General features: G+C 39.2%; 1 protein-coding gene across 1 annotated transcript in view; it reads left to right on the top strand.

Moving 5' to 3' along the window:
* Nucleotides 1–19,549, top strand: part of LOC103801395 (serine/threonine-protein phosphatase 6 regulatory subunit 3-like) — a 42,828-nt gene extending 23,279 nt beyond the window's left edge. Inside the window, 12 exon segments of the mRNA XM_009073807.1 lie at nucleotides 399–484; nucleotides 3,122–3,208; nucleotides 4,795–4,892; nucleotides 6,998–7,052; nucleotides 7,746–7,876; nucleotides 8,483–8,601; nucleotides 9,962–10,115; nucleotides 11,385–11,491; nucleotides 12,461–12,611; nucleotides 15,430–15,447; nucleotides 15,799–15,921; nucleotides 18,087–19,549. Coding sequence (XP_009072055.1) covers nucleotides 399–484; nucleotides 3,122–3,208; nucleotides 4,795–4,892; nucleotides 6,998–7,052; nucleotides 7,746–7,876; nucleotides 8,483–8,601; nucleotides 9,962–10,115; nucleotides 11,385–11,491; nucleotides 12,461–12,611; nucleotides 15,430–15,447; nucleotides 15,799–15,921; nucleotides 18,087–18,138 — 1,181 coding nt within the window. The 3' untranslated portion in view covers nucleotides 18,139–19,549.
* Nucleotides 19,550–26,609: the final 7,060 nt, after the last annotated feature.

The raw sequence follows: 26,609 nt of genomic DNA, 5'->3' as shown, positions 1-26,609 counted from the left end.
TCCTGCTGACCACACTGTTCCTGATCCAGGCCAGGATGCCATTGGCCTTCTTGGCCACCTGAGCACACTGCTGGCTCATAGGCTTAAGTATTTTTTTTTCTTCAAATAGTATCAAAGCTTCCTGAAATAGGTGCAAAGAGATGTTGACCTGCTTAATTTGCATAGGCTTAAGTATTTTTTTTTCTTCAAGTAGTATCAAAGCTTCCTGAAATAGATGCAAAGAGATGCTGACCTGCTTAATTTGGACTTGTTTGCTAGATAGAATAATCCTTAGGGAGTTAGGAGGATGTATATGTTCTTACCAGTATTTTTGGTAGAGGAAAACATTTGAAAATTAAGTGATGCATCATTGTTGATAGTATCAAATTGGTTTGAGTTTTTTTTGTTTCCTGTGCTAGAGCTTCCAGAAGAGGTCAGGGAGCGATGGGAGACATTCTGCACAAGCTCTTTAGGAGAAACTAACAAGAGAAATACAGTGGACCTGGTAAGTAGTGATGGTTAAGGTATGAAAATTGCTGCTGCTTTACTTGGGCCCCAGGTTTTTTTTTTTGTCAGCAGCAGTCAATCTTCCTAGCTGTAATGTACTTGTGACAAGAAGTCCATCTAGGTGCTGAGCTATGAAACTGATAATTCTGTAGTTTACTTTTCAACTAAAGCCGTATCATTGATATTTCTTTGGGGAATAATGCAGAAGCTCAGTTTGCAATAGCTTACTAGCTAATCAGTATAGTCAATCCCAGACAGTCTCCAAGAATGAAGATTTATTTAGAGCTTCAAGTTAATGTCCTTGAAAACTCCTGTCTGCATGAAGAGTACAAACTAAAACTGCAGGAGCTGGTGTTAATTGCTTTATCTCCAGTATGTATATGACCCTATGTAAGTTTAATGGGAAAATGCTACCTGCATTCCACTGCATGTGTTACTGATCTGGCTTAAGTCACTTTGCATACTGCTGTGCTCCTGCCACATTTCTTCTGCACACAGCAGTAGTGATGACACTTAGAAAAATGCTGAACTTAAGTGGAAGCATGAAGAGGTTTATTGTAACCATGTTAAACATACAGTTTAAGAGTAATTACTTGGACACTTTAGTAAGCAGAGGCTGTTTCCAGTGTCAGCAGACCAATTGATGAATTTTAACATACCTGACTTCTCCAGGAATGCAGTGCTTTGCATGTGGCTTCAGGAGCTTGTGCTGGTCCTATATTAGTTGGGCTATGAGACTAATAGATTGTTAAATTTGCTATCTCAAAATGATATAATAATGCTAATGTGGCAATAGAAGCACTAGAAAATTCATCTGAGACTGTGCAACTTGGGGGCAGGAGCAAGTGATGTACATATGGCATTTTTTTCTTGAGCCTATGAATGCAAAGTGCTTGTAGTTGTGTCCTTTTCCCTCTGTTTAGAAACTACTTGGTCAGGACCAAGAGAAGAGTAAGCTAAAGAGGAAGAATTTTAGGTTGACTTAAAATAAATTACACTAATTAGCTCTTTAGGTATCTTATCACTTACTTGGATGTACTTGAAATAACAACAATAAAACTTAAAAGTATATCTCCAAATTCCACAGTTTCTCTTTATCTCCAAGCTCCACAATTGCTCTTCTAGTGAAGTCCTGAGGTTGTTTCTTTTATACCAGTAAGGGCAGGATTCTCCTGGAGATTAACTTGTTCATTAGTAGTAACTAAAACTAAATAAACAACTTCTTACTTGGATTTGGATGTCTCTTTTCCCAGCAAATTGCAGTTGTAGAAGTAGTCAGTGTATCAACTTTTGTCCTCTCAGAATGTTTCACGTGAGGGTGGCAGTATCTAGGGCAGCTCATATCATGGTATGGGATGCCACATAAATACCTTGAAGTATGCAGATTTTGCCAGAATATTCCCATAAATATACACTGAGCACTGTCCCTTCAATGGGCTTTGCCTGTAGCAATTTTTCTCAGACACAAGAAACCCAGTGATCAGTTATGCATTACTATTTTCCCCACTTCTTGATAGTTTTAGTGTAAATAATTCAGGTTTTCTTTGTAATTTCACTCTTTGGAGGTCAGGATACTTGGAGTGTGCACATTGCAGTGCAGAGCTGAATGATATGCAAGATGTGCACTCCCAATTACTGTTTTAAATAGGTGTTATGCTAACAGAGGATAAAGCATAAAAGGACAATATGCTTCATGTTACAGCTTTCTTCAATTCTCTTGAACACATGTCCTGACTACCACTGTCCTGTAAGATTTGTGGGAGCGTGCAAAGAAGCTTGTCTTGTGTGAAGTTTCAATGTTCCTTTTGGCTAGACTTGTATTTTTTTAAAGTAAAAAGAATCCATAAACCACCTGACTTCCCTTGAGAATCTGTAACATGAACTTCTAGGAGTGTGTAGAATAATGCAGTATGAACTCTCTCCTTTGTAGATTGGCTTTATACTAGTGATCCCTCACAGAGTATGTCTTTGAGGTCAGCTGTTGCTACTGTTACTTTAGCTGATTGCTGTCTCAGCCAGAATGACTTTTGGAGTGGTGTTCTGATGGATGATGAGTACTAAGAACATGTTGCTCAGATAGCAGTGCCACTGAACAAACTGTTTCCACTAGTTATGTTTCATATCATCAAAAAGATTTCTTTTAGTGCTAATGTCTAAAGCAGTGACTGCTGTGGCAACAGCTCCATGTTTCTGCAGGTACACATTGTGATGAATTTTTGAAGTTTAATTCTGTTTGTAGATACCTAAGGCAGATTCCCTTTAATTTTTATGTATCTTGTATATAAAAAAGGAGGAGGATCTCCATATACAATCTGGTATTTTGGTGACTGCTAGTTCATCTGCTGTTCACTATAGTTGGTGCAGTACAAAGACAAAGTGCAAGCTTTGTCTCATTTAGGCTTAGGTGACTGTCAGGTGTAGGACTGGCTTTTTATTTCAGCAGTCATTTTGAAGTAGTCAAAACCTTTGGCTTTATTTGGGTATCTAATCCTCATATATATGATAATGCCATGGAAATATTTTAGGAACTGTTACATGTGGTATAGCAGTTGCTAGAACTCAGTAGTTGAAGGTGGTGTGAATGTGCATGGCAGTCTGTCCTACACTATGGAAATGACCAAATCTCTCTCTGTAGGTTACTACCTGCCACATTCATTCTTCCAGTGATGATGAAATAGACTTTAAAGAAACTGGTTTCTCACAGGATTCTTCTTTGCAGCAGGTGAGTTAAATCCTTTTAACAGCTGAAGTTGCTCTTTCTTTAAAAGTAAATAAGGCATTTTTTTAAAAGAGCAGTGGAACTTGTATTTCTCTCACAAGCAAATAGAAATCTAGCAAGTTTAAACTAAAACTTAAGACACGTGTGCATGTGCACAACTGTGTTATCAAACTTGTAATATGCATTTCTTTTGAGTTCTTTCACTGGTGATGAAAGTGGGAACCATGTGGGCCAAGATTGGCAATGTGTTCCTTATGTGGAATGCATTACTTGTCTAGGTTACTAACCCAAATCTATCAGCTCTCACTAACAGCTGTGTAGTAACCACATGGTGTCAGACTGGTTTGGGGTTTTTGTGCATCTGTAGTTTTTATAAAAATTGCTTGTCTAAGTTTGAATCGTGGGTGGTGGCTCAAGCTTTAAGAATCTGATGCATTTTTTTCTGATTAAGTGCTTTTGTACATGTAAGGTGCACCTGAATAAAAACTTGATAAGTTGGGTGCTATCTGTAGCAGCTTTAGTGAGAAAGTAAGATCTTCTAATATCTCTGTGCTTTTCATGCATCCTCTTAGTGACCTGCTGTGCCTAGGCAATCCCAGCAGTTCCAGGTAGTTAATCTGGAGAAATGCAGATGGTCCAGTGCTGCTTCTTTCAAGTTTGTCTTGCTGTATACCTCCTCCTTCTATATATATATTTTCTTTTTCCTTCAGTTTTCATAATGCCTTAATATAAACTTGGGGGGGTTTTGACCATTCTTGTGTTTTCTTTCCATATTCACTCTGCTCAACTTTACCACCATACTGTGTCCCTTCAGCTGCCTGGGCAAGAAACCAAGAGAGTTGACATGACAGCTTGATTTCCTAGAGTATCTTAGCATTGGTTGGCTTTACACATGAAATAGTCTCTATTAAAAGTTTTTAGAGAATGTGTGATCCTTGCAGTCCTGGGAAATAAGAGACAAAAACTATTGTTATGGATAGAAGATGCCCACGTGTACCTTAATGTGTATAGACCCATCTGCTGGCAAGTGACACTGGCATCTTTATTTAAAATGAGCAAGCACAGTTCTGTCAGTGACACTGCTCAGGGATGTAAAATGTGCAATGGTTTCATTCTGCCAGATATTTGATAGATGCTGCTGGTGTGTGTGCCTGAGACTGGAATTGCTAGTGATAGCTACATGATAAATATGCAGCTGTGCTTCAGTATCTATATATAAACTACTTTTATGGCTCTTACCATTTATAACTTCATGTTATTTTGACCAAAGACAGCTTTTTCTTTTATCTAGTGTCATGTGTTGTTTCCCTGTTTCTTTGGGGTGCCTTTGGAGAGGTGCTGGTTAACCTGTGACTGAACTGCAGATCTAACTTTGTTACTGAAAGCTGTTCCTAGATTGGCTTTCAAGTCAGTAAATGTGAGCAGGGTTGTAGTCTATGTTGCCATTCAGAATTCAAAGGTTAACACAAATCCTGTCCTTTTATGTTTAGTTTAGGTAGACTTTTATTTCTTTGGAGCAAAATGGGCAAATAGATTTTAGAGTATGATTAGAATCATTATATCACTGTCGTTGGTCCTGGGGTTGCCAGGCCTTTTCTGATTATCAGATGCAACAAATGACGTCCAATTTTATTGACCAGTTTGGCTTCAACGATGAGAAGTTTGCTGATCAAGATGACATCGGCAAGTGAGTACAACATTATACTGCATTTGGCTGTAGTCTTGTGAGTTTTCTCTTACTATGCTTTGTTTATGGTTTTGCTGATGGTAAATACAAGTGTAAATACAAGCTATTACTGATTTTAGACAGTTACCAATCAGTCCTGTCACCTTATAACCATCTGTATGCATGGATAGAAGCCTCCCTGAGCAGTTTACAGAGGAAAGCAACAGCTTATCCGCCTTTTCCTAATGTCCTGGTTATGCTGACATTGGTTCTTGGGAATTAGAAACTAAGTTACAGCTCAGCTTTTGAAAGCTGTGGCTATTCATTGACCTGGCCTTGTTTGGGGCACTTCCACTTTCTCTGTGCCTCAGAGGGGTTTGTTTTCCCCTGCCAAATCTACGTAGCAAGCAAGATGAATAGCTCTACTTTTAAGTTTTCCTGGAAAAGATGGGAATAACATGTCTCTGAGCATACTTTTCTGTAGGGAACTGTAAGAAAGGGCATTGTAAATCTACCTGTGTTGGTAAGGTCAAGGCAGTTAAGACTTAATTCTACAAATATGGTGAAAGATGAGGAAATGAGAACAGTCTTGGTCAGATTAAACAAACCACCAACCAACCTAAAAACCAGCAGACAACAAAAAACACCTCCCACAAAAGCTGGTGTCTTTCTTCTGTTCTGGGTAAACTGATGCCATAAAGGGAGAAGGGAAGAGTGGGAATTCTTGCTGATAGTAGAGTTGATTATGATTTTTGTGAGATTTCATGGTTTAGGGTACAAGAACTTGCAGATAGGAGTAAAAAATCATTACTTCAAGATGCTTTTTAGAAGAGTATTTTTATAGTGATCTCAGTATTCTTCTCTAAGACATGTTTAGTGAATGAGGACTGACTGAATCTTTTATGTGCCATCTAAGAACCATTGCTGCCTTTTTATACCACATAATCTGATGAGATTATAGATTAAGATATGATGGTAGAGGAAGTAACTTGGGATACTCCTTGACTTTGTTAGAAGCAGGTGAATGTTAACAAGGATTGGAGCTGGAATTCCTCTAAGTTTGTGCCTTTGGAAGTGTATTGTCTTGGTAGAAAGAAGATGGGCACCTTTGTGAGGAGGTCTCTTGAGATTTGTGATAGGTGCACTATGTACTCATGAGTTGAATTAAGATGTAGATAAAGTTACTTTAAAATTACTTCTTTTGTGCAAGAATCAAGTACATTTGTAAGTTACCTGCATGCTGTTACGCAGTAATTCAGGTAGTAGCTTGTATAGCCATTCAGTCACTTAGAATTTACATTCCTTTAGACCACTTAGCTTTTTCCCTACTGTGTAATGTGCTGAAGATTAGAGGAAGAGTAGTACATGCTCTGCTGAATGCACTGCTGTATATGGTGAGACAAAGAATATAGTAACTCTTCTGCAAGTCTGGTAGTATTTCCTGTCTTTTCCTCCTGTGTCTTTGTTTTCCCTAGATTTAGTTTGCCTAATGCCATTTTTACTCAGACATATTCATGAATATTTTAGTGAAACTGATTGATATCTTGACATTTGAAGATGTGTCAGGCCTAATATTTAGTGTTATGTTTGGAAAAAAATTTCAGTGATTGGTTAAAAAATATCTGTGGGTTGTTTTGTTTGGATACAGAAGTGAAATTACATTTTTCACTTTGTCTCTTCCTGTTGAGAACATCCTTCAATAAAATGGTGAAATCAGTTGGAACATGCAAGGATTGCTAGCACAATTTCTGAGCTGTGTCATGGTAGACTGTAGTCAGATCAGACATCCTTTAGGCCTAGGATTTTTCAGTGCTTAACAGTAGAGTATTTGAGATTGGGTGTTTCATTTCAGTTATGTTTGCATAGGTGTGTGGCATCTTTACAACTTACTGTAGGGTAGAGATGGCATTGGTTTGTGCTCTTGGTTAAAGTCTTTTACAGTTAGAAAAATCATGAGTGCTAAGCCCCCTTAGTGTGTAACTTGACTGTTTTGTGTTGGAAAATAATTTATTTTTAATCTTGTGGTTTTTGATTATCGGAGAATAAGAAACCAAAGAGAAATGAAATGTCGTCATGTCATAATATAAAATCTTGTTCTATTGAATGCGTCTGCTTTTTTCTTGTAGTGTCTCTTTCGATCGGGTCTCGGACATCAACTTCACCCTCAATACAAATGAAAGTGTAAGTATGTGTTCCAGCACTGCCAGTAAAATTACTCTTTCAAACTTTGGTGTGACCCCAAAGTTTTGGTGGTGGTTTATATTTACTCCTTTTATGTGTAATCAGTGGAAAATAATTACCTTATCTTATTCCTCTGTAATGAGATTTTTCTAGTTGGAAAACACCATTATTGGCTTTTTGTGATCAGTATTAAGTAGAAATGCTTCAAATTGATATGGCCTGGTTCAGGACAGGCTTGGACCTGATTTGTGCATACTGCACACTTGTGCTCTATGGCTACAGCTATTTCTGCCTGCCAGTGAGGTTGTGGTGGCAGAAAGTAAGAGCAGAGACTCTAAGCCTAGGTAGGGTTTGTTGGTTGAGCTGAAATGACACCCTCTGTGGAAAATAAAGCTGGAGTACATGGTGGTCTGGTTATCTGGAAAGCTCTTCGGTGTCATTCCTGCATCTCGTTCTTAAACATGATGGAAACTCCAAGTGCTCTTTAGTCCACTCACCTTGTTAGTAGCCAAGTAAAACTAGCACCACTGAGTATTTTCTTGACAAGCTTTAAATTATTAAGGCATTCTGGTTTTCCACTGCTTTTAGAGAAATGTTTCAGATTTTCTTCAGATCAGTCATTTTCAAGATGTTTTCTGATGTGAGTAGAATGATTAATCCTAAATATGGGTTTTATCCTCTTGCTGTGTTTAGGGCAATATAGCCTTGTTTGAGGCTTGCTGTAAGGAGCGGATACAGCAGTTTGACGATGGTGGCTCTGATGAAGAAGACATTTGGGAAGAAAAACATATTGCATTTACACCAGAGTCCCAGAGGCGTTCCAGGTAAGAAATGTGTTTTTCATCCAGCTAGCAGAGCTTGCAGTAATGCACCTGTCTCCTGCTTCAGGCTGGCTGCTAGTACAAACTGTCCAGCAGAACTGGCCGTTTGCATTTTGAGGGGAAACGAGTGGAGAAACGGCTCTAGTGTTTGGATTTCCAGCCAGAATTTGCAGAAAATACACTTTGACTTTAGTAGCTTGGGGTTTTTTTCTTCCCCTGCTGGTTATTCTTTCCTTCTGTTTTTAAACCTGCTCAGCCATTTGTGCCTCAGACAAGGCAGGCCAGCTCCACACCTCTGTAGACCTTGCTGTCCTGTCTGTGGTACCAGTGTGGTTGTGGAAGGTGCATTGAGGGGAAGTAGCATCTAGTCCCTGTGCAGCCTTCCTTGACATCTCCTGAAAGCCTCTTTATGTGCTGAAGTTTAAAACATTAAACTTTTTTGTTTTGAGAGAGAAATGAGAGGAGTAGTAATAGCTAAAAATGTCACCTCAGTTATCTGTCAGAAATAATTGTTGTTGTAATTCTCTTTAGCCTCAAACTTTTCAGTATTTCATTGTGCCCTGGGTGTGATACTAACCACAGAATGTAAACTCTCTTTTGTGTTTGAAGTTCGGGCAGTACAGACAGTGAAGAAAGTACAGATTCTGAAGAGGAGGATGGAACTAAACAAGACTTGTTCGAATCGCACACCAATACAGAGGACAAAATGGAAGTAGACTTAAGTGAACGTACGTAGCTTTTTTTTCCCTGCTGCTTTGGGTCATAGGAAACTGTTAGACCTATCAGCCTGATTTTGTAGGATTTTCCTTGTTTTCTCTTCTTATTTCCACTGTCTTATAGTCTTTCCCACTTGCAACAGAGCATGCAAACGTTGGGAAGTTTGAATTCCTTACATGTCTTAAATAACTTATTGTCTCTAAAATTCACCTTTCTTCTCTTCAAGAGGAAGAAAAGGAGGAGAAATCAGAAAGGGAAGTATTAAATGTACTTTATCCACTGTGTTTATAAACATTGAATGCCTGCAAAACTAAGAGGTTGTTAATCTCCAAACCTAAAAGATGGTGTTTTTACTGCAAGCCTTTCAGACCAGCTGTTCATCTAACCAGTGCTCTTTTAAAAGACTTCCTGCAGAAGCTAAGTGAATTTGCATTGTTCTGATTTCATGTGTGAATGAAAGATGAACATCAGGAGACATGGAATCTTAGCTGATGTAATTGGTTGAAAAGTTTTCACACTCAAGTCATACCAAACTGGCCTTAGGTAAACTGGCAATGTCTGTAGGTAAAAACCCTGTGTTTATCTAGACTGTAAGGAATTAAATTAAAATAGAAGGAAAAGTTAAGGGTTTTCTTTTCTTTTGTCAGATTGGTGTCGTTGGCATCTGTGTGTCAAACAAGTTTTGATCCATGTGGGTCTCCTCCCATATCTGCCTGGGTTGGAATTTCTAATTGCTAGTCAGAGCTTCCTTTTCAGCCTGTTTTTTTGTATGTAAGTGTTAATGAAAAACGTTTCCCTTGGGTAGGTGAAGTATTTTGGATTGACCTATCCTAAATTAGATGCTGTTAAGTCACAGTTGCTCCAAAATTTAAAATGCCAATAAATATTTTAAGTTGTAAAAAGCCTTAAACTTTTCTGAATTGTAGCAGCGGTGTTAGTGCATGAGAAATTACTTAAAGAAGTTGGAAAAGGAATGAAACCTCCTAAGATTTTCATTATTGTAGAAATTAGTTTTGAAAAATGTTAACAAATGTTGATGTTAATTTAAGGAATAAATTGGGATTATACTTGTGATCTAGTATGATTTATTGGTTTTGTTCTTCAGATAAACTGTATCTTTTTCTAGCCGAATTCTCTTGAGTTACTGATCTCAAAATTCTGCCTTACTAGCAGAATTTTTCTTTTAGGGAATGCATTCCTTTTTTTTTTTTTTTAACAGGATGTAGAGGATATTTCTGCATGTGCTTTGAAGTCTAGTTATGAATCTTGCTTCTCTTTGTGGAATGTACATAGAATCAGTGTGTTAGGCGTATGTGCACTCATGTCCTGTCCTTCACTTTGTTCCTAATGAACTTCTTGATGATTTTTCAGCACCAAACTGGTCAGCGAACTTTGATGTACCCATGGAGACTGCACATGGTGCCAGCCTGGATTCTGTTGGCTCTGGGGTGTGGAGTACTGAAGCCCCTATGCCAGCAAAGGAAACTGGCTGGGCTTCCTTTTCGGACTTCACATCCACTTTGAGGTAAGAATGTTAGTTACTTGGGGCAAGTTTGGTTTCCTCAGGGTGTCCATCTCTGCAAAGCCTGTGTTGGTGATGTTCTGGTGGAACACATGATGTATGTAAAGTGTCCAAAGGGCCCTGTGTGTTCTAACAGCCTGTCTGTATGATCTGCCTTACAGCAGGCTTGTCTAAGATGGGTGGGTACTGGGGTGTCATTGTTTTAAAGGGTTTCTATAAACATTTGGGCCCTTTTGATATTGGTCTGTAACCAGAATTTGGGCTGTGATTGATTTATTTGTAAACTGAAGTCAGTGAAGGGTTAAACGTGAACTGTTGTACGTCAAGGTCACAAAATGTCTGTGATAATTCTGTTCTGTGGATGTTGTAAACCAAGTAGGTTTGGGGTTTTGCTTGGTTCGGTTTGGTTGGGTTTTTATAATCTCATAGTTGTGCAGCTGTGATAAATAGGTTAGGCAGTTCTGCATGATTTTGGGAACGGCCAAGATAATGCTTTTGTTTCTTGGATTGAACTCTACACAAGAAATAACTGAAGTCTTGTGTATGCACCTAATTGTATAGATGTAAATTTTGAGTTGTTAAATATTAGCAGTCAAGAGCTGATTCCTTCTCCAGTCAGAAGACTTTCCTTTGGTTGCTCAGGCTTTCGATTTTCTGTCTGGGCATTAAAACAGCTCACCTATGAAAGTATTGTTTTTCTTTCCCCAGCATATAAGATTGAGGTAGATAAATTGATAACAGAATTAAAGTTTTAGAAAATGAGATGTGGAGTTGCCACATCAGTGGAAGGAAAGGACATCATTCTATAAATGAATTCCTTCAGAATGAAAAATGTATATAAGTCTAGGTACAAGTTTTGAGTAGTACAATCACTTTCCTGGGGGATGGTGACTGTGTCAGTCTCAGAGAACCATCTCTCAAGTTGCCAAGAATGCATGCAGGAAATCAGTCAGAAATGCTTGGAAACACTGCAAGGAGCTGGTGTTAGCTGTATGCCTTGTTTGTCAGGGACATGGCCACTATTACTTGTAACCAAATCAAAGAAGTGAAAAGAAAACGACCATCAAACATCCTCAGCTCAGTTCTGGTGGATTTTGCATAACTGATCTAAATGTGTGTCTTTTGGAAAGACTCTTTTCAAACAGACTTGCTGTCATTCAGTTTCAGTTGAGTGCTAGGCCTTATAGCTTGGATAGAGAGAAAATACTGTTTTAAGAACACTTCATTCCGCTATTCAGAAATGTTTCTAAAGCTTTTTTACTGTATTTAAAGCTCAAAAGATTCCTTAAGAAGTAATTCTCCTGTGGAAATGGAAACAAACACAGATCCAGGTGATCCCTTGAGTGCAAATGTAACTGCTCTGGCAACGCAGCTAGAGAGTAAGTATATACTGCATTCAGCAATGCAAATGGCTTGGTTTTAAGAGTTTTACTTCAGAAAGGCCTCCCTGAACCTGAAAATTTTAGGTTTCCAGAGACCTCTTCTCTGGCTCTGCTGCTGTTCTACCAGGTAATGAAACTGACTTGTCAAAGAATTGCTGAACTCTGCAAAACGGTTTCCTTGTTAAAATAGTTTCCTTGTTAAAACCTGAGCATGTGTTATTGTTACCTGCACATGATGAGCAGAAAGCACTACAAAGAAGCAGTGTGTGTTCTGTTAGAGAATCCTCTCATCTGTGTCAGCACTTAGCTGAGCCGATGCCCAGGAAGGGTGTTAGCTTCCAGTCTCGTCTGATGTGGCAATGGGCCAGTAGCCTCAGTGTGTTCAAATTTCTTCTTCCTGTTCTTTCCTTTCCAAGCCACATTCACTGTGCATGCTAATTTTTTGTTCTGCATTGTGAATTGGTTAAAGTACAAAAATACTGTAATAAGCTGGGTTATGTGTATATATATGTATGTTATTAACAGAACAAGAAGTGCAGATGAGAAGTCCAGGGAGACAGGACTTCCCAAAGCCTTGTCTGTACTTGGAAACTTACTGTCAAATTTGTACTGTGTGCACTTGTCATGAATTTGCCTGTTCAGGAAAATAATTCATCACTATAATCCTACTGAAGTCTTGTTTAGGCAAACCTGTTGCAGTAACTATTGTCAATCTAAGTCACTTCAGTGGCTTGCAAAATCTAAAAATAAAAGTTAGACCAGCTTTTTCTTAAGCCATCTGTAATTAGTACTTATGCTCTCTCTGTAGCTGTGGCAGTTGCAGAAAAGTGACTTTCTCTATAAGGAGGAATTAAAGAATTCTACAAAAACTGCAAAAATATTGTTCTGGTTATATGGGGGTTTATGCTGCTCATGAAAGAGAAATATAACCAGCCATGTACTAAATGACTTTGTTTTTGCTTCTAGCCCCAGGAAGTATTGCTATGGAGGCCAGCTCGGATGGAGAGGATGATGCAGAGAATGCAGACAAGGTAACTGAAACAGTCATGAATGGCAGCATGAAGGAGACACTGAGCCTAACTGTAGATGCTAAAACGGAAACGGCTGTTTTCAAAAGGTGAGAACACCTATTTACTGTCTTCCCCTCTTGTAAATTAAATGCTGTTGATGGAACACTGTCATCGGAGTTCTTCTTAAGAGATGATTCCTGAGGCTCGAACTAGAAACCATCTTTCAAAGTCATTGCTTTGAAATTTTGCCTCTAGTTAGTTCCTGTAACGTGTGACTTTACTTACCTAGCCTGAGCTTCAGTGGAAGGTTTACTGGAAGAGTAAACTTTTGACCCTGATGCACACTACTGTATGTTTTTTCATGTACAATTCTTTAAACATAGTTAATTGCACATCAAAACTAAGCAAATTTGCACAGAATTGTTAAATTTGGATTGGAATTTCATTCTCATCCAGGAAGATGGAGAACATAAGTTGAAGGCCAGCCAGGCACTGCTCTTGAGTGTAGCTCATCAGACACTTGGGGTGATCACCGTTAAATCTGTTCTGTGCTGCAGATGGTGCACAGAGTTCTAGAATAACTGGAAGAACACTCCTTAACTTTGGTGTCTTCTGATACAAAGTGCATCGTTCAGGAATAAGTGTCTTACAATATGGTTAAATTCTGTATTGCATATATCAACATAGTGATACTTTTATGAGAGTGAAGCACATTTCAGTTTTTTCGACTTGAATCCTGTCTACTAAGATCTTGTGATCTTAGATTTAGTGATCGGGCGTTTTTAGTTTAGTATCAGGAAACGGAGGCTACAAAAAGTCTGACTTTATTGTTGCCTTTGTTAATTGAAGTTGGTGTGTCCTACCTCCACCCTGATCTTCACAAATTGGCACATGCTGCTTGCATTTTGGCATGCAACCCTCTTGTTCTTTTAGAATGGCTTCCTAATATCTGTCCCCATTGTAGCTTTAAATATTGAAAAGAAATTGTCCATATGTCTTGGAAGTTGCTTAAAAAAAAAAAAGAACCCAGTCAGTTTCACTAGAATAAATTTTCCAGTGTTGGTTATGTTGCCTGTCTTTTAAATTCATTTTACTTTGTCCTGTTTGTCATAGTAGATAATTCCTGAACCATCCAAAATGAATAGAACCTGAAACATAACAGCTTTCAGTCACTCTTGCTTCCATCTATTCATTGTCAAAGCACCTGACTTAACTTCTGATGTTTTTTCAGGACAGGGGAGGGAGCATTTGTGACTGCACAGTGCATGTAAATCAAGTGGCAGTTAGAGAAGTATTGGGACTCTGTGCAGACTGATGTTACATGACATCATAGTGCCTCACTGGCTTAGTGAATGCTGCATCTGCTCTCTAGTTTCTGTCCTGTGGACAATGCTTTTGTATGGGCTGCACTCTTAGGTGTCAGATGTTTACAAGTTGATTTAGTTATCCATAGTGTCTTTAAACTTCACTTCAAACTGCTTTAGCTCACACGCACTTTGAAGTTCTGTGACTTCTGATACTGGTACAAACACCATGAGGAAGGAGCATGTGATGGCAGTTCCCCTCTGCCTTCATGGAATTACCTGCTTGAACCATAGTTAAAAGGACATAGAGGTGCAAGGGGAGGCAGTATCATAGAATTGCCCAGATCAAAAAGAACCTTGAAAGATTAGCTGATCCAGTCTTTTATGGGACAGGGAGATCAGGTGAGATTATCTGGCACTGTGTCCAATTGCATCTTAAAAACTTCCACCAATGGGGACTCTGAGGTCTTGATCTGGAAAGGAAATGTTAAGGAAATGTACGAGGAGGTTGAAAGATGAAATCTTGAACTATAGAGACTGATAGAGATATGTGGCCTCATAATTAGTCAATGCTCAAGTGGCTTTTTTTAAAACCAGTTTACTGGGGAAAAGTTTAGGTTAAGGGACAGTTAGAGTAGTGAGAGGAGGTCCTGCTGTGGCCTGTGCAAAGGGGATGCTTGCAGACCTCAGTTTTATCTAGATTTCTGTCAACGGGAAATTGATGGTGTTGAAATCAACATCAAAGGGAAGAGAAGCATCATAAGCAGAGTAGTAAATTTGTGGAAAGCTGCAAAGGGAAAAATGTGTTGTCTGAATTTGGTTCAGAATGGAGAATGAGAGGGAAGAATGCTAGAGGAGACTGCCTGCTTAGAAAACAGAAACATTAGTACAGTACTTCTGGTGGTGGCACGTATTTTATTTGGAACAAATGCGAAGAGTATCAAGGCAAATGAGATGGGGAGATCAGATGGGGAAAACTTGGTCTTGATGGGAGATTGCAATGCAAAAGAGTGTTTTTGCAGGCTCTGCAGATAGGAGGAGGAAAGAGAAGGATTCATTGAAATTTAAAGGATCTATGGAAAGGAGAACTGTGAGAATAGAAAGACAATCAGCAGAAGAGATTGGTACTACTTACATAAATAGATTTGTTGCCACAGATTGATGTGTGTCTACTTCAGAGCTACCTTATAATACACTATTGCAGGTATATGGTGAAATGTGTATTTTGGTGCACTCATAATGATGTGACTGAGGTGTAACAGGGTGGAATGGAGAGGCAGAGAAGCTTTCATTTAGAGGCAAAGCAGAAGATTGGTTTGCTACTGACTTTTGGGGCTGCCTGGTTATATGGTTATATCTCACATAGCACCAGTGTACTGTTTTTTCACTGAACTTTGTTTTATTTTGTCTCTGAGGGGAAGTTTATGAAACAGGTTGGGCTGCAGTCTTAGTACCACGTAGCCCATACATTGTATTCACTATTAGGGGGTTTAATAAAGGTGGTGATGAGTTAATGATTCTGCTGATACGTTTCATGGACAGACTTTATTAATGCCAGTTTGTGAGGGAATCTTGAATTTCTTTTATACTTTCTTCCATTTCTGCATACTTCTGGCTTCAGAGTGTTGAAATCCTATCGGTATGTACAGTTAAAGGCTCATGACTGTGATTGTTACCACTTCAGGCATCACACACATATCCCTTATTTCCTTTCTGATCTTATTTGTGGTCACTGTATCTCCTGCCCTTTTATCCAGTCAAGTTTTAATGGATGTAAGCACCAATGCATCGTTAGGTGTTTGTAAAGTCTAGAGCCATGTGCTTGATCTTCATGTCACAATCATAACTTAAAATCCATTTGCATGTGAACTATGGACCAGTCTCTCAGTTTTCCCCTGTTGCCTGAAATTCCGTCTAAGTAAACTTAAAAATTAAATATATTAAATAACTTTTCATTTGTGTGTGTGTCTTTTTTTTTTTTTTTTTTAAGTGAGGAAGGAAAACTGTCTACCTCGCAGGATGCTTCTTGTAAATATGTAGTAGAAGAGAATGCAGAGGTTACAGAAGAGGTCCCTTCAGCTCTTCAGCCTGCTAACAGCAGTCCAGAACAGAGGTAACTGCAATAAAAAATGCCTTCAGTCCTCTAAATAGCAGTGTGTATGTGTTTTTCTGATAGGATTGGCTTGAAGAGATTGAGTTGAGTCAGTCTAAACATGTGCTTGCATCTGTTTTATTAAATACTCACAAGTTGTATTTTCTGTTGATTCTAAGACTCTTCAGTTGTCAAAAATGTATTTGTCTGGCAGGGAGTTGTATATATCCCCATTCTGTTTTGTGCCAGTGCTATCAAGTTGGAATAGTGAATTAATGCTCAGAACTCTGCTGCATGTTCTGATTGTACTGTATGTAGCCTAAAAAGGATGTAAGCATCTTTGACAAATTTAGGTTCTGGTTTTTAGGCTCATGTAACTAGCTCCTTTCTGCTAACTGTCTACTCTGCATAAATCACAAAACTTGGTCAAGATTCTAATCATGAAAACCCAATCCTGGAAAATCCCAAAACTCTCACAGCCTCTTCTGGAGGTGCTTTGTTTTTATCCAGACTATACTTTTTAATGCTGATAAGCATTAAATCGTAGGGAATTGAGTCGTAGAAGAGTCTTTGGGTACTGATTACCTTTGAAGTGGAGGTGCTTGTCTAAACCAACAGAGGGCTCTCAGAGCTAGCAGTTTGTTGGATTGCTTTTGGGTTGCAGGAAATCTCCAGGAGCTCCTCCCATTGAATGCCGCTGGCTTCAGCACAGCTCAGCGCTTTCTCTAAAGGTGGCTGTCGCAGTAGATCCTCATAAGCACGATATAAATACCAAGCTAAACATAACTCTGCTTTTGGGGCTCCATGTATGTATGACTAGTAGAAGGAGTCCCCTAGGTAGGTCTCTGGCTGGTGGCTAGCAGGAGTGATCTCTGCTAGGAGCCCTGTTCTGTCCTGGACTCTTCCAGCTGATGAGTGACTGACGGTCGTGCAGACTGTCAGACTTCTGTCTGTGCAGCACTTGTTTCTTACCTTCCAGGTTTCTCTGAACAGTGTTTGCTTTTGTCTAGTGCTGTCTGTCTCTTCTCTAATGTGTACATGTGTTTTTTAAAAAGTGTTTTTAGAGCTTAGTCTGCTAGGAGCCCTGTTCTGTCCTGGACTCTTCCAGCTGATGAGTGACTGACGGTCGTGCAGACTGTCAGACTTCTGTCTGTGCAGCACTTGTTTCTTACCTTCCAGGTTTCTCTGAACAGTGTTTGCTTTTGTCTAGTGCTGTCTGTCTCTTCTCTAATGTGTACATGTGTTTTTTAAAAAGTGTTTTTAGAGCTTAGCAGCCCTTAGCTAGGTTGCTGGTCATGTGCATGTAGAGCACGGACCCCAGAGTGGCTTCTCTGTGATGTACACCATCAGAGAACAGGAGTTACAGGTAACTTTTCTCATCTGTAGTTTCAAGCAGTATTTGCATTCTATAAGGGACTCTTCCTATGTGTTCCATTGACTTGTACTGAATGGAAGTTGAGAATTTTTTGCCTTTGTTGCTTGCATATTTTCCATGTTATCATGCACTGATTTGACCTTTGTGCTAGCCCAGAGCAGTTGAGCCCACGTTTACACTAAACTTCTTAACCTAGAAATGTATGTACTGTTACTGTTTTCACTTTTGCAGGTTTGCTCCTTGTTTTCCTCCATACTTCCTGAGCTTTTCATCCTAATGGACTGACATTCAAAGTATTTGTGAACTGGCAGTTTGTAAATTAGATTAGTAACTAAAGCAGTTTTTTAAGACACTGTTGTTTTTCCTGTTGTGCCTTAGCTGTTTACTTTCCAGTGCAACCTTAAATACTCTTGGTATCACATTGTGCCTCACAGAATAAGATTTAGATAAGTATCAGAAATGTGCCTTTTATTAGTGATTCTCTGGGAGATATCTCATCTCTAGAGATCACTTAGCAGCTCAGTTAATGAAGATCAAACACTTCTCAGTGGTGTGCTCAGCTAATTGAGTGCTGTGCTTAATTGAGGCAGTAAGGACTCCAGAAATGCTGGACTGCAGAAGATAAATGGATGAGCATGTTCTTAGCACATGCTTCCTCTCTTCAGTTCGTGGGTCATGCTGCACCTGATCTGGGGTTGTCGGTTTTTTGGTTTGGTTGTTTTTTTGTGGTTTTTTTTTTTTTTTTTTTTGCACCTACATGAATTTGTTTCGGACCTTTCTTGTGTACTTATATCTTTTTTTGGCCTCTTAGGACTGATCAACACACCCATTTAGGAGAGGCATCTGTTAATGGCCCTGTATGATATGTGATGTCTTCTACCTTGGCTGAAGAGAAAGAACTGATATCCAGGTGTTTTGAGTGTCTCTTGAGGATTTCATCTAGACCCTGTTGAAGCCAGTCACTGCTGCACTAATTTCGCAAGGAATCAGGACCAGCAACATTTATATTTTAGATTTTAAGACATTGTACAGAAATTCATAAGTGTAAAAATATTGCACATTGAGAAAAACCAATAATTTTTGCGTATGTTTATATTGTATTGTTCTAAATAACGGGGGGGCCTGTGAAATAAGATCCTGCTACCCATGTAATGATGACAGTAGTGTTACTATAGTTAAAATGGCTGTAAGAATAGTTTTATAAAAAAGTGAATACACAAATCTAATGTATTTGAGACATAACTATTTGACGATTAGTGTGACCAAAGTATTTAGCAGTTTTCTTACATTTTTCACCTTGTAAAGAAAAAAAAAAAAGAAAAGGAAAATTCATGTTTTTTCTGAAACTGAAATGCCCTATAAATGTTATTTTGGTTGTTTTAGCTTACAAAAAGTGATTTAAATAAGACTTTTTTGGTGTTCAACATTTTACAACAGGTTTTTTAATTGGTAATTGTTTTCTGTATTGTTCAAAACAGATCAAAAAAATGTAAGTCTATTGGTAGAGATTTTAAGTATTTATTGCAACAGCTTAGTTGACAAATTGATGTTACTGTAAAGCCATATGTTCTGTTAAGTCTAGTTTGCTTGAAACAATACCTTACAGGTGAAACACTAGAATCTTTGGAGTGCACATGGCTTGTTGTGTTTAAGTGGTTCACCTGCCTTTTAAACCGTTCACCAAGATTTAGTTTGACACCAAGCATTATACAATGGAACATTTCAGAACAATCTGCGTATTTAAAACGCTATAATCCTTTTAGACAAGTCAAATAAAGGAAATGCCCGTGCTGCTAATGTAATTACAGTACATGCATTTTAAAAGTAAATAGTGTTTTTAATACAAATTTTGGCAGCAGAGCATGTTAATTGTTAATTTCACTGTACTGATCTGTGTGAGGCTTTCATTTGTATGTTCTAAACCAGTTTTTTCACAGCTGGTTTGTGTATATATATAGTGATTATGGAAACTAATTCTGTGTAATTTATAATTTTCTATGTCAGTGTAAAATTCCAACAGCCTTCTCAAACAAACAGAAGCAATATACTGTATATTGCCACATTGTCTGGTGAAAGGGTTGAAAATACTCCTGCACTTTTAGATGCAAATCCATCTTTGTTTCTGTAATAGTTATATGCATTTATTTTTTACATCATTTGTTTTCCTGACCAGTATTTAAAGCCAAAAGGATACTCTAAATGATGGCCAATGATTTATTTTAGAAGGCGTCCCAAGCAACGTGCCTAAACATTACATTGCATACAGAAATAAAAAAACCCACATGTATGTCACTGCCCTTACTGCTTCCTCTCTTGCATTTGCTGCAAAGCCCAGTGCACTCGTCGCTGCAGAGTTTTACAAACTCATCAGTGGTGTGAAAATTGAGGAGAAAAACCACAATACCATAGGTGGAATTGGTAACTCTGGTTGCCCTTTTGTTTGTTCTTTATCAGTGATGGAATCCAGTCAGTTTCTATGTTGTTTCTTCTTCAGTTCAGAATTACTTCCAGATCAGCTTGACCAAAAATGTCTGTGTATTAGCTTTAAGGTTGGCAGCTGTCCTCTTGTCACTTTCTGATCTGTTAGTGAGCAAGCAGTTGGCAAACAAAACTGCTCATTTCAACACATGAATTGCAGTCAAGTAGGACTTCCAAATACAGGTGAGCAGTGTGTTGGCTTACATAAGTCTGATGCTTGTAAGGAGTAAAACTTTTGTCCTTTCCAGTGGAGCTATTTGTCCCTTGCTTACAAGTTGATTTATGTAGCTACATAGCCATGAAAAATGGAGGATGTTCTAGTTGAAACTGTATTTCAGCCCTATTACCTCTGCAGTTCAGCTGAGTCTTCTAGTATGTCGTCCTGCTCTTGATGGACTGTCATACCAGTCTACTGTCCAGCTCATACTGAGCTCAGAATTGAAAAAAGAGTATTTTGTATCCCCTCTGCTTTGGATAGATAACATCAGTTGAGTGGAGGTATGAAAAGTGGTGAGTGGAATTCACCCTTCGTTGTAGTTTGCCTTCTAACTGAAGGGTGCAGTAGAGAGAAACTAGGTTGGCTTATTTTGATTCTCGTGGTCTTGAGGGTTCTTCCTGACTGTTGTATTTACTGTTCATTTCAACAGCTTCTGTGGGAGGTGAGATTGTATGTAGTATGAGCTTGTTCTGAGGAAGCATAGGGTGTGTTTTACCCACTGACTGTTACTTGTACAAGGCATCTTGAACTTGATGAGAAAGCTTTGGAGGTGAGGTGTGTTTTGGTGGGTGGAGGGTATAGCATATGTTGTGTATACACACCCTCACAAACACCTTTTGCCATCTTCTGTGGACACTGCTGTTTATACACTGCTCATATAGCCTTATGGAGGTTCCACCATACTGGGAGAGCCCTTCTGAGTGGCTGATGCCCAACCTATTTCATTGAATTTGACTTGCATGCAGCGGGATTTGAGTCTTCTTTAAGAAAAGGTATTTTAATGCATTTGCGAGATGGACTAAAGTCTAACACTTTTGTAGAGGTTTGAGTTCCTACAGTGTATTTAGTAATTAGGATGAAGGGCTCGTACACTGCCACGTTCCACAGTGCTCTTTGAAATGGCTAAAGGCTTGGTCACTTGAAACTGAGGAGTGGTGTTAGTTGATGTCAAAGGGCAATGGCTTTAACCCTCAGGACTTCTCTGGTAAAGGATTCTTACTCAAGCAGGAGCATGTTTTGAAAGTGGCTACAGCAGTAATAACATGCAGTAGCTCATTGCCTCTTCACACCTGGCAGAGTGGATGAATCATGCCTTCTTGACCAGCTGAACCATTACTTATAACTGTAAAATCTGGACTAGATTTACAGCAAGATTATTCCATTGCAGTAAAAGTGTAAGCTGTCATCTTGCCTAACATGACTGTTCATTAAGCCAGCATTGCCCTGTTGAGTGAGTTCACAGGCAGTCACTGAGATGACAACAGGGTAGTTAACCATGTCATGTTACCATTGTACATGTGATCCAGTGTGCTTGAGTGAAGTCTGCATTTTTGCACCTACTAAGCCTTGTATCTACCTCTCGAAAACAGTTCTGTATTGTCATCTGCATACTTCTGTGGAGACTTATGTGACATTCATTCTTTGTGTGAAATCCACTGAGGGGAGCTAGGAGAGACTTGTGAGGAAGATCAATTAGATTGTTACTGTCACTCATTATAAACTTAATCTTCTGGTTTAAATTAGTGCTCATTTCCTTGGAGATTGTTTTGTTTTCTGACATATGTCTTACACAGTTATATCAGGAAGTATTTACTGTATATAACTGACTCTTATTAATAGACTTAATCACCTCTGACTGTCTTAGAATAAATAGTGCTTTCTCCAGTGTAGTGTAAGTGCTTGGAGTTTCATTATAAAAGTGTCTGTATTGTTTCCCAAACCAGGCTGGAAAATGGCAGTTACTGCAGCAGTAATATGCTTTGTTTTCTTAATTCTTTTTAAAATTTTTTTTTGTACTGCAGCAGTAATATGCTTTGTTTTCTTCATTCTTTCTAAAATTTTTTTTTTGTGAAGTCTTTAACATCTTTTAGTGTCTGCATCTTTCTTGTTATCAGGTAAGGATTTGTCATCCTTTTGAACACGCAAAGTTACAACACTCTTTTAGTGTCTGCATCTTTCTTGTTAACAGGTAAGGATTTGTCATCCTTGTGAACATGCAAAGTTACAACATGGAGGGAGACTGAGGCAATAAAATTAAAAACTACTCTTAGTGTAAAAAGAGAGGCATCTTCCTGTCTACTTTAGCTGGGACAGTTCATGAAACATTTTGGATTTGCTCAGACCTGGTTTGGCTATTTGTTTCAGATTGTTCCAAGCTTGTGACTTGCCCTGTGTTTGGGCTTAGATAATGACCTGTGTGTAATCACACTTGTGATGGTGTTGTAAGGACATCTGTGTGTGTGCTGCTTACTCTTCTGCCAAGCTGAAGCAGTAATGAGAACTGAACTTTTCCTTGTATTTTGCTAGCAGTATCCTTCAGGATTTCCCTCTTGGATGAGTCTGGGCTTAGTGTTGTGCATTTTTTGATTGGAGAGGGGAACTCTTCCTGTATTTTTATATCACTACATTGCAAAATGAGGTAGGATTCCCTTTGGTTTATGGCCATAGCTTAGATTGTGTCATTCTCACTCTAGCCCTTCTTCAGAAGGTGCATTCTCCCTTCTCATTCTGGATCTCAAAGTTGTGTGTGGTGTGAGTGCTTTCCTGTGTTCTCTGTGTCTCCAGACATGGATTCAGAAGGCTGCAATTGTCTGTTGGCATACAGCCACCCGGAGTGAGAAAACTGAATCTTGCCTAGCTGTGGTTGAGTAGATTTGTCACTCATGTCTCACGAGATTTAGCTTGTCCATTTGCACAGAGAAAGTTTATCTGGTTGTCTCATTTTTTCAGATGGAACCCGGACCTGTTCCAGATGTGTTGGGACTGCTTTTGAGCTCCACTTTGTGCTACTCTGCTGTCTTTGTTAACTGGGAGAGATTCTTCCAGTGCCCTCTTACCTACACACCAGTTATCTCTCAAAGGCCGTTGCAATTTCATCTTGGGTAATGCAGTAACCTGGTTCTTTTGCCAGGGCACTGAAGGCTGGCTGCATATATTGCAAATAAAACCTGCTTTTCCTTACACCAAACAGAATTAAGTGTTTGCAAAGTCCTTTGCTCTTTCTTTAAGTGAAAGATACAAAGTGCTGACTGATTCCTGTATCAGACAGTGGCACAAGATGGCTAAGATAAGCCTACTGACTGCTAAAACTCAAGTGACCTTGTTTTTGTTGTTGGGAGTTTTACACAGCACCTTTGCTCCTGTGTCTTTATAGAAACAGTTGTTGTTAATGCTATATCTGTCACAGAGTTGTTCTTGTGCAGTCACTGCTGCACTGTCCCCCTGAAATGTGTTCAGATGGGAAGGGTGTTGCTTTGGAGTGAGCCACAGTGGACTGTTCATACTGATAACAGGTAGTAACTAGGAACTGAGAGAGATTCATGGGACTGTGGCTCCTATTGTTTCTCTGTGGTCCCTTCAGAATAGAGTAGCTTGAAAAGATAAAGGGGCTGGGGAAGTGTGCTGCATTTCTTTTTAATGCTGGCACTGTGTGTGTCTAATTTGAAGTACTCTAAAGACAAATCCTTGAACTTGGGAAGTGGTGGGTGACTTTGTGATAACTAAGTTGTTTTGAGCATTAGTTTACATGATTCATATACAACTCATGCTGATTGCTATGTTCAAGCACTTAAGGCAATTTCTAACTAAACTGTATAAATAAATATTTATAGATCACACTCTATCATACACATCAGTGTGTAGAATGTAGTGTCTTATGGCTAGCTGCAGTGTCCCTGGTGCATTTCCTAAGTGCACTGAACTGTAGAATACTGGGAAGAAGAGATAGTTGTGTATATGGTACAGCCTGTTCTGAAGCATTTCAGTCTCCTGTCCCTGCATGTGTAGACACTGTCAGTGGTCTCTGGCCAGCCTGAGTGTATCTTGATGGGAGGAGGAACTGGTGCCTCTGGTTTCTGAGGCAAATTTCAGCTTTTGTTGGATGATTTCTCTGGTTCTCTCATAGTCCAACTACTTGATGTATTTGAGCCTTTTTACTGGCATGTTTATATCTTCCCAGACAAGTATTCGTGATCATTGTACCGCCACTGTCCAGTTCAGCCAAACTTGGTCCATCTGTAAGCTTGTACTGATGCTGTTAATCTATTCTGCATACTGCATTAAATTCTTCCCAGTACAAGGGTGAGATGTAGCTGCTTCAGCAACTGTCACCAGAACTGTGATCAAATACACTAACAGGTTGACTGCAGCTTTGAATTTGGTGTTGCACAGGTGTAAACCATCTTAACACCCTGGTTGAGAAGGTAGGATGGAACAAGCTTCCATCTGCTCTAAGGAGTGGCCTAATGCATCCTCAAAGCAGTCCTAAGGAAGCACATTCACCTGTATGGTTACCTGCTTCTTAGGAGCTTCCTGGCCTCTGCTGGAGGAGCAAGTTGCCCTTTGCATTAAGTGCGGAGAACAGTGACTATTGGTGGTGCATGCAGGACCTGCCCCCAGCCCATCCCAGTGTCAGCTGAACAGGCAGCACAGCAAGGGCTTTGCAGATGACCCAGCTCTGAAGTGTTCTCTGTATGGTAAGGCATATCAAAGTGGGAGTCTCCAGTTCTGATCTAGAATGGAGTAACTCAGAAAAGGACTTCCATTGTAAAACTAGGTGCAGGTCATGGTAAGCTTGAATTTGCACATGCAGGTGCTTGGTGCTCTCCATTTGAGCTCCAGCATCTTTTTCTGTCATATGAGAAAGTAACTATGGACTAAATGACTGACCAGTTCCTTTAAGTGAGAGGAGTAGCTGCTACTGCCAATGCATTTTTATGCCAAGTGTCTGGAAAGGAATAAATAAAGTGACGTTGGGGTAGTGCTACACTGGGAGAAACCAGATCACCTTGTTACACTGAAACATATTTGTTAGGAGCAAGAAGTGCTTAATGTTCATAGATGTGCAAAAAGGTGATAGGCAATAATCAAGTGGAAAGATAATTGCTTGCAAGTATCAAGATACTGGCATGAAAGCAAGCAAGCAGGTAAATAGCACAGTTAGGCTTTGAAGGCAAGGGAAGGCAATTTGAAGTTCTTAACCTCAAGCAAGCTCTAATTTCTGTTTTTGGTCATTGCAAGACTCTCAGTGAGCTAGAAGAAGGTTAAGTCTTTCTAGCTGGCAGTCTGCCTGCAAAATAATGGACTGCTGTAAACAAGAGCCTCTGAATGGCCTTGTGCTCCTGGGAGAATTCCTTTCAGAGGTCATGGCCATGATGTCTGTGTCAAGTTATTCATGAGGGGAAAAGATTAAGTTGTGAGTTGCAATAGGAGAAGCAAATACAGAGTAATGGAATCCTCTGAATAAGCTGCTAATATGAAGTCAGTTTACGCTGATGGTGTGGGCTGAGTATTACATGCTGAAATCTGACCCTTTGGAATATGAAGATTCAGACACTCAGAGGATTCAGAAACTCAAATTTGTGGCTGCTAGACAAAAATTACAAGGTTATTAGTTTTCTGTTACATCAGTTGTCTCAAGCATTGTCTAGACTTGCTATGAGGACTGCGGATTTAGTAAATGTAAGAGATATGGCTGATAATGTGGCATGTTTGAAAGGGTAATTAGTTAATTTTTAGGATAATTTTTGAGGCTATCATAACACCCAACCACATGTATTGTCAGGGTGTTCCACAGGCTCTCAGCTGACTGTAGGACCTCGTATAACCTCTGGACTTTTGATTTGCTCCATCTTTTCATCCAACCTAGTGTTTCTCTACTTGAATCCAGCTACCTCTGGCAATCTTCACTGTATGTTGTCATAACATAAAGCTTTTATTTGGCCTCAGAGCAGAAATGGAACAAGAATTACTTTTTTCATTGACAATGTATGGCCTTGATGTGTGCTACAAACCTCTAAGAATGTCTTAGAAACTCAATAATCAGCGTTGGCTTTTCTATTAGCTACAGCTGTTCTGTTGATGAGAAATAAAGGTAACGTGGTTTACTGCTAAGCTGTGCATTTGTTAGGTCTTCAGCTTACTGAGTATATGTGTAAGGATCACTTTTGTTAGGTCTTCAGCTTACTGAGTATGTGTGTAAGGATCACTCTGCTTTGCTGCTGCCACAGCAGCTTCTGCAGTGGCTGGAATGGGTGAACTACTGCAGTAACTGTACTGCTTGTATAATACTTGAACTTTGAAACAAAGCACTCTAAGAAGTGAAGGAGAGAGCAGAATCTGTGTCAATACTGCCTAATCCTCTTCAGTGTTAAGAGGCTTGTATCATTTTTGTCTAAGTGCTTTATCAGAATCATTTCTTGCAGAGTAATGGAAAAGGAACAGTGCTAGAGATGAGGGGTTTTCTACAGTCAAAAGATGACAGTAACAAATAGGGAGACAGACAAATGATCACAGCTTTTGAATTGGTTTTTACAGTCCAGGAAGTTCTTGCTTACTGTGCATTAAGAATCCTGTCAGCATTGCATTGGGCATTCTCTTTTGCCTGATGTCTCATTGAAGATTGCACAGAACTGAGATTTGGGACTGTGCAAGGATAGAAGGAACAAGGATTAGAACTGCAAAAGTTGCATTGTCAAGACATGGGTGTTTCTGAAATAAAAGTTCCTTTTTTGTAGCTGTTGGAAGTGAAAGAGAGATGCAGACTGATAAGTAGAACTGTATGTCTAAAGCTGGAAGGTAATAAAAAAACATTTTTTCTGCAAATCTGGGTAACAAAGACTAGAATTTCACTTTATTCCT

This window comes from Acanthisitta chloris, unplaced genomic scaffold, assembly GCF_000695815.1.
Source record: "Acanthisitta chloris isolate BGI_N310 unplaced genomic scaffold, ASM69581v1 scaffold2764, whole genome shotgun sequence".
Lineage (NCBI taxonomy): Eukaryota > Metazoa > Chordata > Aves > Passeriformes > Acanthisittidae > Acanthisitta > Acanthisitta chloris.
The sequence above is the reverse complement of the archived record's forward strand: the minus strand, read 5'-3'. Positions and strand labels throughout refer to the sequence as shown.